General features: G+C 39.6%; 2 protein-coding genes across 2 annotated transcripts in view; one reads left to right on the top strand and one right to left on the bottom strand.

The window, feature by feature from the left end:
- Positions 1-4,234: 4,234 nt before the first annotated feature.
- LOC122641455 lies at positions 4,235-7,729 on the bottom strand. Its single transcript, XM_043834690.1, has 4 exons — positions 7,518-7,729; positions 6,825-6,906; positions 4,648-4,806; positions 4,235-4,465 (listed from the first exon to the last, which is right to left on the bottom strand). Exons 1-4 carry the CDS (start codon positions 7,710-7,712, stop codon positions 4,398-4,400), a joined length of 504 nt encoding a protein of 167 aa, XP_043690625.1. The 5' UTR covers positions 7,713-7,729; the 3' UTR covers positions 4,235-4,397.
- A 3,883-nt stretch (positions 7,730-11,612) lies between these two features.
- LOC122641769 (E3 ubiquitin-protein ligase UPL5-like) overlaps positions 11,613-14,900 on the top strand; it is a 42,414-nt gene continuing 39,126 nt past the window's right edge. Inside the window, exon 1 of the mRNA XM_043835062.1 lies at positions 11,613-13,493. Coding sequence (XP_043690997.1) covers positions 11,696-13,493 — 1,798 coding nt within the window. The 5' untranslated portion in view covers positions 11,613-11,695. The remainder of the gene's footprint in view (positions 13,494-14,900) is intronic.

Raw genomic sequence — 14,900 nt, 5'->3', positions numbered from 1 at the left:
AGGAACTGAAATAACAAGAAACAGAAAATATGCCCCACGAATTTGAGAAGATCCCCCTTTGACCAGTCAACTAGGATTGGTGCACTTTAGTAGTTATTATATTTAGTAGTTTCTAATTTGTTCCTGTCATGTGGCTGAATTATAAAGCCTAGTAGTTCTAATTTAGTTACCTTCTATTTTAGCTAGGAGTTAGTAGTTCTATTTTGCTAAGTTTCTATTTTGGAAATTTTCCATTTTATTGTAAGCTTGTTAAGCTATTAATAGGCATTACATTGTAGTGAATGAAACGAATTTGAAAATAGAATTTTCTGGCCAATTAGCCATCGAATTATGGGAGATCCTCCATGTTTCAACATCTGAGATAGCTGTGGGTGAGAGACCCAGGCTGAGAGAGCCATCCCTACCCCCCCCCCTTCTATCTTCTCCTTCTCCTCTTTTATTACCCTGCTCAATCTCTGTTGAACTGCTGCTGCAAGTCTTCAACTGCTGCTGCTACTGGAGAACATCATCCAAAGGCTACTGTGATCCTTCTTTCACTTCTGAGTATTGTTGCTATTGCTGCTGTTGCTGATCAAACAAGGAGACTTCATCCCCTGCGGATTCCAGTTCTGCTCCAGTTTGGCTGCAAGCTTCAAGACCTCACAACTCCCTAATTCTTCATCAGGTCCTGCAAAGTTTTGGAGCATAGAGTACCCTCATCAGACCCTACACTCAAACCTGGTTTGGAGATCAGACTACCTCTGGTTTGCAAGATCCATCCAGACTTTCTATTTTGGTGTCACCCTTGCAATTCTCAACTCAGCCATCAGAATTGCACAAAATTTACAGCATAGGTGCTCCTCTATAGGACCTCCACTCGATCCAAGTATGGATCCAAATTGCTGCTTGGTTTGGTTTCTACACCTAACTCCCCTACTTTCTATTTTGGTGACCTTTCTCTTTGGGTGTCTCTAGCCATCCGAATTGACTCCAATTTTGGGAGTCACTTGTGCAGGCCCAGACTTGAATTCGACCTTAATATCAGCCCCTTCTACAGGCTGAAACCTGAGTTCCAGCACATACCTTAATTCTGAACTTGTGTTGGTCCATACCCTTCTACTAGGGTTTGTTAACTGATTATTGTGTGTTTACTTGGGAGTAAATCTGATCTAATTTAGTCTTACATTACAAAGTCCATGAAAAAATGGACTTCTGGAGTCTAAGATTTGGGTACCCATGTTCTTGAGACATCAGTTATTTAATGAATAATACTGAAAATTTATTATCACATGGCCGTGGAATACTGTGCAAGAAACCAAAATGTTCAAGCAACCCACATTGCAAATCCATAATCCGCCACATATGCCTAACATAAGGGCATAGTTCCCAAGTTCTTTTGACATCATTAATACACATATTCTCTATTCCTCATAAATAAAAAAAGGTGGGAAAGGAAGGTTGGGAAGACAAGTCTTGGGACTAATTGAAATCTATTGCAATTATAAAACCAACACTTCAACTAAATGCATCCATGCGCAAAAGGTTGATATGCAGAAAGAAGGAAATAGAATACATAGAAAATCCAAAATGCATCATTGGTTCACCAAACATAAAAGAAACTACGAATATCAAAATCATCAATATGCTACTAATACCATGGGTAACAAATACAAAAAGGTTAACATCATACAAACGATGAGGAAATACACAATTGATTTCCAAGTGATCTACTTATCTAGCAAACCTCTTCGTTTCATACACAATATCAATACTCAATATACTGCAATATGCCACTTCTCAAGGAAGGTAGATGATTAAATGAGGGCCTAAATGGCCAAAAATTGAGGTACATGTGGCATCCATATAGGAAAGATGCCACCTTTTATTTCTATGAATGATATATATTCATGAAGAGCAACAAATATACATCCAGAGGCCCTATTAGGGGGGGCAAAAGAATAGGGGAAAGGGGGAGAGGGAAAAAAAAAAGAAAATACAAAGCCAGAAGCCCGGGGGAACAAAAACCAAGGATCAAGAAGAGAATCCTGGCATTGGGTGGGGAGCGAACACTATAGACAAATCCCGAGTAGAAGCCACATGACGATTATGGACTGTGTAAGGGCACAAACCAATGATGATTTTGGAACGGACTTCAAAGTTGATGGTGTCCAAAATCTGAGCAAGAGATCTGGACTTACCAGCCCAAAGCCTATTGTTCCTTTCTTTCCAGATGTGATATATAGATGCACCAAAAGCAAGTTTCCCAAGAAGATCAACACAAGTCTTTCTGTTGAAATGATTGAGGATCCAATTCCATTCATTTTCAAGGGAACCAATGCCCTATTTGAAGGCCAGATTGAAACAGAAAGGGGGCATTCAAAAAAAAGGTGATGGATGAATTCAGAAGCATTAGAGCAAATACCACACAAGGGGGGAACATTGATGTGCCCTTGGATAAGGAGGGAACGGGTGGGAAGGGATTGGGTAAGGGTGCGCCAAACAATGAAACTATGTCTGAGGATATGATTCTTGAACCAAACAATGGAATACCAAGTAATCAGGGGGGCATGAATACGAATAAAGTTCCAAACCGAAGATGTCAAGAATTACCCTTTTGAGGATTCTTTCCAAATAACAATGTCCCCGGAACCCTGAGGCCTACGACGGACTTGAGGAAGGGCTTCCCAAATCTCAATAAGACTAGGGGAGATGGAAGGTCCAGGGTCCCAATCCCCATCATGAAGGATGGAGGAGACAGTGGCAAGTCTATTTTTCCCCACATCATACCTAATTCTGTCCCCATAAAAATTCACAAGGGTCCCATGAGGATGCCAGTTGTCAAGCCAAAGAGAAAATGGTGGTGAAAATCTATAGGGGCACAAGCACCAGGAACCAGGGCTTATCAGTCTTTTACCGTCCAAACCGTCACATTATTATGAACAACCATTAGGGAAAATGGTGAAAAATTCAAGAAGTTAATGGGCAGCTAGACTGGACCAGCCTTGGAATCCCCGAACCAAATGCCAGGTCCCATCTCCCTCATAGAACACCATACATGGACCTTCATAAAAGCATAGATAGACATTGGATGTTATATATGAAGATACTTGCAGAAACTCTCTCTCTCTCATACACTCCTTTTGCCTCATTATACCGCTTCTTCAGCCTCAGCTCAAACTCAGAATTTGTAGTCAGATATTCATATCAGATCGTGTAAATTCATAATCAAAGAAAATTAGTCATTGAATCTTCTCTGATGGCAATTACACCCCCCCCCAAAAAAAAAAAAGTACCTTCTTTGTTGGGTCACTTCTCTCTCTTGTTAGCCTAGGGTTTTCAGAAACACGAACAGACGAACCTAATCAAGCTACGAAGGGAGAGAGATCTACACCCAACAAGGGAAAATCGAAAATCCTAGGACAAGAAAACTTAAAACCCTAGGCAGAGAGAGAAAGAATTTAGAAGAAGATGACGATCACAGCCCACCAGAACCGGAGCTCTCTTCTTGGAGGGTGACCGAAGCAAGTAGTGTCATAACACCACCAACGTAGCCCAACAGCAATAGCACCAACAAAGCTGTCGGCGGCTCTGGGACCGGCAGAGATTTTGGGTCAACTGGAGAGATCATTCGGAAGCCTCAAAGCAGACCACCAGGTCAATTGCCAATGCTATGGATTCTTTCGATAGACATCAATGGAACGAGGACATTTAAGATTATTAAAGACTCTAAAAACTACATGTGTCAAAGAAAAATAAGAACATAGGAGAGGAAGGATAATGAGGGGAAAAGGGTAATTAAACGCCTAACTTGCTCCCTGAGAAGGCGGAGAATATAGCTGACATTGTCTCCTGTTAAGGCGTCCTCGCCTTGCGTCCCAACAATGGCCATCGCTTAACCCCCTGGGTTAAGGAATGTAAGGGGAGCCAAAACTAATCTCTTTCCTTTTTAGTGCTAAAATAGGAATGAGATTGATCAGAAACGCCGGGCAGACAATGCAATGATCCCCCCCCCCTCCAAGATGCAGTCGCCTTTGTATCTTTGACCAGGTCATACTTACAGCGTGCAATGGATGGAATTGCGTATTGGTTGGTTCTCAGGATATCAATCAGAAACTTACAGAAAGGAAAAAGTGGAAACTGAAGGAATACTAAGGGTTAGTGATACCAGTTGTAAACAATCAAATAATGATCATAAATATTTTCTTTTATTGTAACTAGGAAACATGAACTGCTAGAATAAGAAAACACTATCCTCTGACAAAGAACAAATTTTCTCATAATTGATAACTTTTGCATAAAAAATAATTACATTGAAGCATACTTTTGTATCATCAGGTTCATGGAACTATACACATTCTGGCAACAGATACAATATCTGTTCCTGGTGAGCACAGACAATAAACTGCATACACAGAATCTCAATCAGCCAGGATTCCTCTTAGATGCTTCAACACGTGTTCCTCACCGGTGAGGTACCCAACCAAACCTTCAAAACAATAGGGAAGTAAGATTGGAGAACCAAAATGACAACAAAAAAAAGAGGCAATGTCTGACCTGACAGATATTATTCAGCAACACAGGCAAACAAACTTATGCAGTTATGCACAACACAACCTCAGTTACAGAGCTAATTTAGCAATGTAGGATTTGGAAGGAAATTATAATTACCATTGGTGTAATCACGACAATCATGTTGACCAATGCTCAGCTCAGTCTGCCAGCTTTCATTGAATTTGTTAGCTTTTTGTACACTATCCCCATAGGAAAACCCAATGAACCAGCACTTATTTTTAGGCAGCTTTGTCAGCTTTCTCACAAGAACAGTTCCTAATAAAGTCATAATTCTGAGAAATGTATCAAGAAAACTAAGCATTCAATAGAATTTGTTTGATGATACCGACACATATATCTGACAGCATAATGAATAGGATTTGGGATCAAGTTAACTTATTTAATATTTTCAGAACATGTCAGCTCTTGAAAATGTTTAAGTTTCAATTTTCCAGTGAAAAAATTCTAATCTCCATAAGAAATCTACAAATTTCAAATGCAAATTATATCATAACAACTATGTAATTCACTGCGAAATAATGAAATGCAAATTTTGAGTGTCATGCCCAAAGCTCTTCAGACCATGGAAACTTGGTGATCCACAAAGTTCCAGCATTATAAAGAATACATAAAAAATAAAATAGCACCCATAATGGGAAGAAAGAAAACTTCATTTGTGGTTTAGATATAGTGCCACAGATCTTAGTTTTGATGGGAAAATGAAAACTTGTAGAAAATCAGAACCAAGAAACCTTGTAAAAATCAAAGTCCATATAAATTCAGTAATATCACAAGAGGGAGAACTGAAAAGAGAATTTAACATGAGGTACAAAATCCTTCCTGGCAAAAGACAAAGCAATGATCCCAATTAGCAATCAAAAAAAAGATTCATGTCTTAGTCCACATATGATACCATCAATGTGTGTTAGGCACTTAGTAGGCAGGGAAGTGGTATGGTCGTATATGGATTATTTACCATTTTACATGGGATTCCTTTTTTTTTTTTTTTTTTTTGGGGGGGGAAAGCAATGCTAGGAGGATCCAGGCGTCAGCTATTGAGGGGATCCCCTCGATTGCATCACACCAAATGGTAACTCTGATTCCATTGCGATTTTCTCAAGGAACTTTTTGTTCTATGGCCCCATGAAATTTGGGAAAAAGATCCTCTCCGCTGCCCACATCTGCCAGTGCGGTGCAGTGTAGGCGCCAGAGCTTGACACATGGAAGATGCTAAATCCAACGGTGCTGAGCTCAAGAAGAAATAAAGAAAAAAATTCTGAGTCAATTAAGCTCAGCACCATTGGATTTAGCATCAGCCACGTGTAGATCTCCAGATCCCGCAATGCACCGCACTGGCAGATGTGGCCATCAGAGAGGATTTTAATCCTGAAATTTGGGGGTCCTCTAGGTGTCCCCTAGATGTTTCCCCGTTTGCTTTTTTTATAGTGACTGGAATTCAGTGCATCCAGTACAATTATTGTAACAAGTTCTCTCCACCAACTTAAGATATTCAAATGGCATAAAGGAAGACTTCTTACACTACTAATTACGTTGGTTATCATAACCACAAAGACTGATTCTTTACGTTAGGATTTTAAATATCCCCATCACAGGAAATGCATCAAAGTTGGAAAATAGAACATTCAAAATCAAATTGAATCATGTTAGAGTGACAATTTGATTAATAAGGATTTGTATTTTGCTGTCTATTTCATGAAAATTAGCATAGGCATAAAAATTGAAACTACAAGACTGAGTAGGACAATGTAATGAAATAAATGAAGTGTGTAGTTCAATGGTTTGCAATAATTTTCATGACATTATGAGCATATCATCAGTAAGATCACACAGGATGCATTCTATATGTCTGGTTTAACAGAAACAGGTTGCAGGGTCTGGTATTTAATCTCACCTGAACTTAGGTAGGGTATGAAAGGTCAAAATGTTGATGACAGAGCCAAAACAACCTATTATATTCACAGATCTAAATTGAGTATATTCTTCAAATTCTCCTTGTATAATATGCTGGATATAGAAGAGTTTTCTAGTTGTCAGAAATGGTCTCCCAGGAAAATTTAGAGAGTAATAGTGGACCTTGTATTGATCAGTGTTCTCATGGTCATCACATGTTAACCAATACAAGCCAAAGTTGATTTATTGGTTTTAAATTTATTCGTGAAATCATGCCACTCAATATAGCAGAGGAAAGAAAAGGCTCATCCTTATGCACATCCAATCGATCAATTGTGGATTATGCAGAAGTATCACAGTTGGAAGAAACATAATAGGTTCACCTGGTACTCCTCTACCAGAGAGGGCTGCAAGTGCTACATATATATTCTGAGGATCTTGAGGCTGAAAATCAAAAACAAAGGCCTACAAAAAAAAACATTTCCCCTTCTACAATTAGTAGAAATAGAGGTCATTCAATGAAGATATACTGAATATTCAAAACCATCTTTCCCTATAGACAGCTGTGTGTAAAAAGTGCACACTTTCAAAAATGTAAGTGGCAATAATTAATATGAACCAGCTTGCTGTACCCCTCATTAGATGTTAAGTTTACAATAAAATATTTATGAATAGACACAGGAAAGACAATTGGCAAAAGGGTAATGGCATTCTACAGGCTTGCTACCCCTCATTACATGTTTATGCAGAGTATGTCAAATTTCAGAGAAATTTATAGACTTATCATATTCCAAAACCTACATCCGATCAGAAGGAAAATGGAAATTTAAATTAAGGAAGTAGCCATTTCATTTCCAGGGAAATATATAGTAAAACAATAGGTGAAGAGTCCGCACTCCACAGTACCCGTCGTTATTCGAAGTTGCAGAGCTAACATAATCCACCCATCAAATTTATCAGAACAAAAAGGGCAAAAGACCTTATAGATGAAAAGCAATAAAGAAACTTTAACTGAATACAAAGGAAAAGGGGAAAACAGATCCACGAAGGATGATGAAATGAGAGCAAGGAAGGACCTGAGGTTGAGAAGTTGAAATGGATCTGATGATGACTAAATAGTGCTGTAAATCCCAGATATTGAGAGAGTAAGCCGCAGACATGAGCAGCTGTGCAGGGCCCTTTGCGGCTCTGAGAGGCATCGCAGCTACATAGACTTCATGTTTGTCTGATGGAATAGGCGTTCTTGCGGCGGTAACGACCAGAGAAGCCATTTTCCACTGTAATAATCTCTATTTGGGGCCTGCGTTGATATGTTCAGTCGCTCAGCTCAAGTCTCCGACTCATGGAAATTGTTTTGCTCTTTCAGTTTTGACATTTGAATGGGCGAGGGGTTCTGGGGATTCTCTCAGTTATCCTTCATGATTAACTAACATCCACTGACGAACTGACCAGTGACAACTGAAATGACTGCCACACGCACGCTGGTGCATAGCCACGCAGCCAGGTAGTTAAATCCTCTAACCTTTATATGGTAAAAATGGTGACCTGCGGCTTGCGCCAGCGCAGGGTTAATGGAAGCTTGTGCATAAGCATCAATATTGGTGGGATTTTCATCTTTCATGGGGGTAGGATAGTCATTTCACACCCGTCTATGTCTAAGCACAAGAGGGGACACACTCTTTTCCCTTAGTTATGTTTAGGTAAAAGAAGGTTATGTGTGAAGCCTGTGCCCAAATACAATAGGGCTTTAATACAAAATCTAGATCATTCAAAATCGTTGGTTGTGTGCCAAGACCTCATTTAGCCAAACAAGTTCACAGAAGATAAACGTACAGGTTCTGTCACTTATTTATGCCAAATATCATTTAAGTAAATAAATTTTGTATTTATTTACTTAAGATATTATTCATAAATAATCAAATACCTCTATTTTTAATCCAATAAAAATAATTAAAGCTCAAATACGAAAATGATAAAAAGCCAACCCCCAATTCAAGAACAAAATTGAATTTTCGATAGTAGGTGAAATTTTCAACTTTCTAATGCTGCGTTTCTCTAAAATCTAAAAATCCCATAAATCTTAATATGGTAAAACATTACTAAAAATCCAAAGTGTGGTAAAATATTCATTTGTTTTGATATTTTAAAAAAAAAAAATCATCCAGAGCGATTTTAATAGCATTTACACACACCAAATAAGGTTTGACCGGAACATAACTTCTTTATATAAATCAAATTTAAGCAATCTTGGATTTGTTGGAAAGCTCGTTTTGTGCTTTAGCTAGTACAAAAAGTCTAATGTAAAAATAAAATCATTTGATTAGTCAAACTTCTTAGAGAACAATAATATTTCTCTTAATCAAAAGCAGTTTAATTACTTATTGATAATATCATATTTTCTAAAACCAAATGCATGTTTTGATTGTTTCAAACTTCCAATAGTTTGCTTCTTCAATTATGTTGTTTTTTAGTTCTATGTTGATTTTTTATGACTTTATGTGACTTAATATTTTTTTGATTACTTTTTTTTTTTTTATAGAAAATATACTTGATATGACTTATTGTTGATTTTCGATGACTTTATGTTGCTTAATATTGATTTTTTATGACTTGATATGGCTTAAAGTTGATTTTTTATGATATAAGGTATATATTGTAGCATACTAAATAATGTTAGAAAAGAAGAAAAATAAAAAAAATAATAGCTTGGTTGCCTAGGCGTTGCCTTGGTGGGCGCCTAGTTGCCTAAGTGCTTAGGCACCCCTCAACCGCCTTAGGTCGCCTTGCCACCTTGACAACTATGTATGTAATGGTGCATGAACCCCTTCCCTTCATTATTATTATTATTATTATCATATGTTTGATATAGAGGTTAGAAATAGGTTTACAAAAGGGGGGGGGGGGGAGATTAGACATAGAAGGTGTAAAATAATATGTTTGATATAAGAGATTCCAATCAAATGGTCCTTTATTAGTCAAAGAAAGTAAAATAGTCATCCTCTAACAAATAATTTTTTGACGTATTCTTATAGGGGAAGAAGAGGGGCTTTTTTTTTTTTTTTTTTATAAAAATCCTAGAGCGCGCGAGAAATCATCAACATAGTCGGATTCCTGTCTTTCATGGGAAGAGGGCGATCATTTTGCACCATCATATGTCTAGGCATATAAAACTATACCCCCATAAAGGGATTTGAATCCTATATTCCTCTCTAGTGCAGGGTGCTGAGGATCACCTAGTGAAGCCTCTCTCTTCAACTACCTGAGATATATTTCCATGTCGTCGATGGAAATATTTAAGGTCCCCTCCTCTCTCCGGTAGGTTCCTTCATTCATGCCAAGAACAACATCATCTATATCTTCACAGATATCCAATATAGGTGATCCTCATTCTACATTTTGTAGTAGTTTTTGGTTGTTCGAAAGCTCAAGACTAAATTGAGATAAATAACTTAGTCTCCTTGAAATTAACGTTTTGCAGTTATCCCATGGAATATGTGAGAGTAAGGTTCATAATCTTGGTATCGGATTGGATCGGGATTGCCCAAACTCAGGCAAATATGACACTTTTGCCTCTTTTTTTTGTAAATTCATTTTTTTTCTTACCTATTTAGCCTTGTTCGTACAGGTGGTTTGGATCGATACCTGAATCAGTCTCAATCGATACCGATCCGATCCAAGATTACAAACCTTGTGTGAGAGAAAAGATGATGGTGGGGATAATTCCAAACTCCCTTCATTGCAACAACAAACTCGGACTAAAAATTCTCAGATGCCTAGTGAAAAAGAGGGAGAGAGGAGGATGTCAACTTGGGAAAAGTGAGGAAGTAATCGAAGTGGTCTCACTGGGAGATTCCAGCCCAGCACCCCGAAGACTCGGAGAGGAACCAAATCTCCGCAAAGAGTCCCCTTTCCTAGAGGTGTTAATTCCAGGCCCAGCCCGGCAAATCCGATTGAGCCTGCCCGATTAAAGCCCGGCCCGTTTACTAAGCCCGGTCCGTTTACTAACCAAGCGGTCCCAGTGTAGGATCCTAGCCCATCGAGCACCCGATCAGATTGATCGATTCTAGGCCCGACCTAGCCAAATCCTTTAACTTGTAAACTTTGCTATGGGCTTGAGCCCTGTTTGATTTATTGGCCCAAATACATTTATGCCATTAACTTTCTATTGGGCCGGGCCTGATGTATTTGGGATGTTTTTATGACATTAGCTTTCTGTTGGGCTGGGTCTGATGTATTAGGTATATTTTTTTGAAATTTTTTTAGCTTAAATTTATATCATGGGACATGGGCGAGCACGAGTGGCACTATTTCAACCTATTTTTAATGAATCGGCCATATTCAAACAGTTGAAATATTTAATTTTAGGGAAGCAGTTTTTTGTACGGGAGTGTGGCCTACGCCAGCACTCCCATGTGTCTATCTCTCTCCTCCTTAAAATAAGGGGGCGGAGAGAGATAGACACATGGGAGTGCTGGTGTAGGCCATACTCCCGGACAGAGAATTTTTATCCTTAATTTTAATAGGAAAAGATAGGAAAGAGGTGGCAAGATGGTTCATCTCTTTATAAAATTAAAATATTCAGTTGTAATAGGTTGCACCGTTAAAAACCTGTTTATATTTAAGCAGGCCCATAGCTTGGTTTTGCACGGTTTAAGGGTCGATTATATTAACCGAGTATAGCCCGAAGCCCAATAGGCTCAGCCTGAATACTTAAACGGGCAGTCACGCTACAGGCTTTAAGCACCGTGAGGCCCAGCTAGGTCCAACCGAACCTGTCTGGTTGACACCCCAGGCTTTTCCCATTTCTTATATCAAGACAGAAAGTATGAAAATTTCATCCTCCGACTGGTCATGCTTATTGATTTTACTTTATAAGCCGAAATATTGGAAGCCGTTCTCGTAACTCCCACTTGATTCGAAGTAGCGTAGGATAAAAGCTCAGTTAGTCAGTTTATGTGCTAACGGAGAGCCCGCGGGTTTTACTATGAGTAGAGAGTCGTGTGACCTTCCCTGTCTCTCTCTCATTCTCTGTCATACTCGTTCCGAAACAAATGAAATCCCCCGTTTTCCGTTTCTTGTTACTCTCAAATCTCAATATCTTCACCTTCCATCCCTAATTACTTCGATTACTTCCTCGTTTTCCCCAACCTCACGTCCTCGTAGGTTTTGGGTTTTGGTTTTTGCATGAATGAGTGGTTTCTCTCTCGCTGTGGCTTAATAAAGCTGCTGTTCTTCTTGTTTTTGGGGTTGCTCGATGTCTCTGAGAGGAAATTCGATTGATTTCGTCTATCAGCGTCACGATCGGATATCTTCTAAGAGGAAATTGGACGATTATGGGGCCTCTGACGAGGATTTCTCCGATTTATTGAGAAGAATGAAGAAAGATGAAGCCGACGCTGTCAATTCGTCCGCTACCAGTGTCGGAGGAGGAAATGAATCTGATTTTTCTGATGCTTCATCAGTTTCTTCTAATCGCTATACCGATGCAGGGGTCGGAAGCTCTGTTTACAGGTTGCAGTTCTTTGTGCGCGCATTTTCTGGTGGTAATACCATTGTTATACATGCCAGTCCTGATGATTCTGTCGAGTCTGTTCATGAACAAATTCGCAAAATCACCGGGATTCCCATCATAGAACAGCGTTTGATATACCGTGGCAGGCAGTTGCAGTGGGAACAGTCGCTTGTACAGTGTGGCGTCCAGAACGATGCTAGCCTTCAGCTTGTTGGACGTATGAGGAGCACTGAGTATCCTCGAACTTGGCAGGTCGTCAATGATTTGGTCTCCTCTATATGCCGGCTCTGTAGAGAGGAGGCGCCCCAGCCACCTCGATCCTACAGATACGTCAGAGCTCGTGTGGAGGAGTTCTTAAGAATGACTCCCAATGACGATTACGAGTTGGCCTCGGGGCATATTCAGATCTTCAAGTCCGCTGGTGCGCCGACTGCTCTCGTCATGCTCTTCCTTTCGCCCATTAAAGGGAACAAACAGTGTGCGGAGGGTGCAATTCGGCCTTTTCTCACCCCGAACGTCGAGTCACTGCCAAAATCCGTGCAGGCTCAGTGTGCTTCCATTGTGCTGGAATTCTGTAAGTTGCTCACCAGAACTTCTCGTGAGGACCCGCTTTACATATCATGCCGAAACACTCTAGGTTCATTGTTAGAAACCTTCGCGTTGGCACATGAGTCCATATGCTTTGGTAACGAGAAGGCATCCGTTGTAATTCGAGAGTTTTACCCACTAGTACGTGAGTTGGCAAACCGGCTTTTGGTGGGTTTAGAGTTGAGTAAGAACTCGTCGTCGCAGTGTGTTATGTTATCAGTAAGCGACGTCCGTGATCTCTCTGCATTCTTGTTGCCCTTGCGGAGAGCAATTGAAGACCAATTAATCGGAAATGGTCCCGGGCGTATTACTTTACTTAACGGTGATAATAGTTCATCCTGCGGGGGTGAGATTGAATTACTCCACAATATTTTCCTTGAGTTGCTGGAAAAGATTGATCAATGCTTAATAACAGTGGAGGGGTTTCTGGCAGCGAAAGTAGGCTGTGAAAGTGAAGGCCGTCGATTTGTCTGGTCCCAATATCTAGCTATTTTGAAGGAACTAAATAGCATTGCTAAACTTTATCATGGCGCTGAAGACAAACTTCGTTCTGTTATGATGCCGAGGCGAAGTTCACTGAATACCATTATTAGATACACAAAGCGATATGATGAACACCGCTGGTTTCTTGAGCATAAAGATGTGACAGATTTTGAATCTAGGAGGCATTTGGCGATGATGATGTTTCCTGAGGTGAAGGATGAGTATGAAGAACTCCACGAGATGCTCATAGACAGGTCCCAATTACTGGCTGAGTCATTTGAGTATATCACAAATGCCGAGTCTGAAGCATTGCATGGTGGCCTTTTCATGGAATTCAAAAACGAAGAAGCTACAGGGCCCGGTGTTTTAAGAGAGTGGTTCTGCTTAGTGTGCCAAGCAATATTCAATCCTCAAAATGCCCTTTTTCTAGCTTGTCCAAATGATCGCAGAAGGTTCTTTCCTAATCCAGGTGAGTTTTTGTTATTCCATATTTGCACTTTTGTTAGTTTTCCTCCCTTCCCCACTTCTGATGACCCATATTGTTTTTGTTAGTTGTACTGTTTATCATAAAAAAAAACTTTATGTATGTATTTATGCATGAATATATTGTTTTACTCAGTATTTCAGTCTATTCCAATATTTTAGCTTTCCCCTTGCTGGCTCAAGAGTTGGATCTTGTATGCTCAGCTTTAGATTGTCTTTGAGTTTTCTTTCTTTTTTTTTTTTTTTGGGGGGGGGGGGTTGATGGTGGATTTATGCAGAACTAATAAATGATATGCTCTAAGGTAAATGAAGAACAAGGAATTATCACATTATTATCCTCCCACTCAATCCCTATCCATTTCTGTATACATAGCTTTTGGAATCGTGATGCCCTTCTAAATTTTATTATTATTTTTTTTAATTTGTTTTTTGGTGTGTGGATCATGGCCCTTGGAAGAACGAAAATTTTTGATAAATAGAATGAAGATGAACCCTTGGGTTATCACCGTACAACAACAAACTCAGGCTTATCCCAACTTAATGGGGTCGGCTACAAGGATCCAAATAAACAAAGTAAGAAAAACTGCGATCTAGCCAAAAAAGGGAAAGAAAAGATGAGAAAAGAGGGATGGGGAAAGAGGAGAGAAATGACAAATAAAACGAAAAGAAAAAATAAAATAAAAATGAAAGATGAAATATAGTAAGAGGAAAGAGGCACAACCCAACACGTCAGGAGAATCTCAGGTAAATGGGTTTTGCTACATGGATCCTTGCGTTCCAATAGGCTCTATCCGAGGTCATACTTGGTACAAGACCTCGACTATGCATGTCCTTCCTCGCCACTTCTCCTACAGTCATTTTAGGCCTGCCCCTAGCTCGTTTAGCCCCTTCAATCGGAATAATATCACTCTTCCTTACTGGAGCGTCTCGAGGCCTCCATTGAATATGACCATACCACCTTCAACAACTCTCTCGGAGCTTGTCATTGATCGAGGTGACTCCCACGTCCGCTTTAATTCGTTCATTCTGTACTTTATCCTTCTTTGTTTTGCCACACACCCATCTTAACATCCTCATCTTTGCTACACATTTTATCAATATGACACTTCTTAACTGCCCAACATTCTGCCCCCATACATCATAGCCGGCCGTACAACAGTCCTATAGAATTTTTCTTTAAGCTTTAAAGGAATATGTTGGTCACACAACACTCTGGATGCACCTCTCTACTTCATCGATCCCGCTTTAATTCTCTATGAAACATCATCCTCTGTCACCATCTTTACTTATGATTATGTAATGTAATTCTAGATGGGTATGAGGCCAACTAGAACCAATAACCAGGATCTGCTATGGATTAGGGAAATCGGCTAGGTCAAAATATGTGAAATTG

Source organism: Telopea speciosissima, chromosome 10, assembly GCF_018873765.1.
Source record: "Telopea speciosissima isolate NSW1024214 ecotype Mountain lineage chromosome 10, Tspe_v1, whole genome shotgun sequence".
NCBI classification, from domain to species: Eukaryota; Viridiplantae; Streptophyta; class Magnoliopsida; order Proteales; family Proteaceae; genus Telopea; species Telopea speciosissima.
Note: the sequence above shows the minus strand (reverse complement) of the source record. Positions and strands in the feature narration are given on the sequence as shown.

What these genes read in the sequence shown, in the direction of transcription:
- LOC122641455 (XM_043834690.1), bottom strand. Translation starts at nt 7,712, where the DNA reads ATGGCTTCTCTGGTCGTTACCGCCGCAAGAACGCCTATTCCATCAGAC. An exon ending in TTTCAACTTCTCAACCTCAG is followed by an intron (nt 6,907 to 7,517) that starts GTCCTTCCTTGC and finishes TTTTTTTTGTAG; the next exon opens with GCCTTTGTTTTTGATTTTCA. An exon ending in CTCTGGTAGAGGAGTACCAG is followed by an intron (nt 4,807 to 6,824) that starts GTGAACCTATTA and finishes TGACTTTATTAG; the next exon opens with GAACTGTTCTTGTGAGAAAG.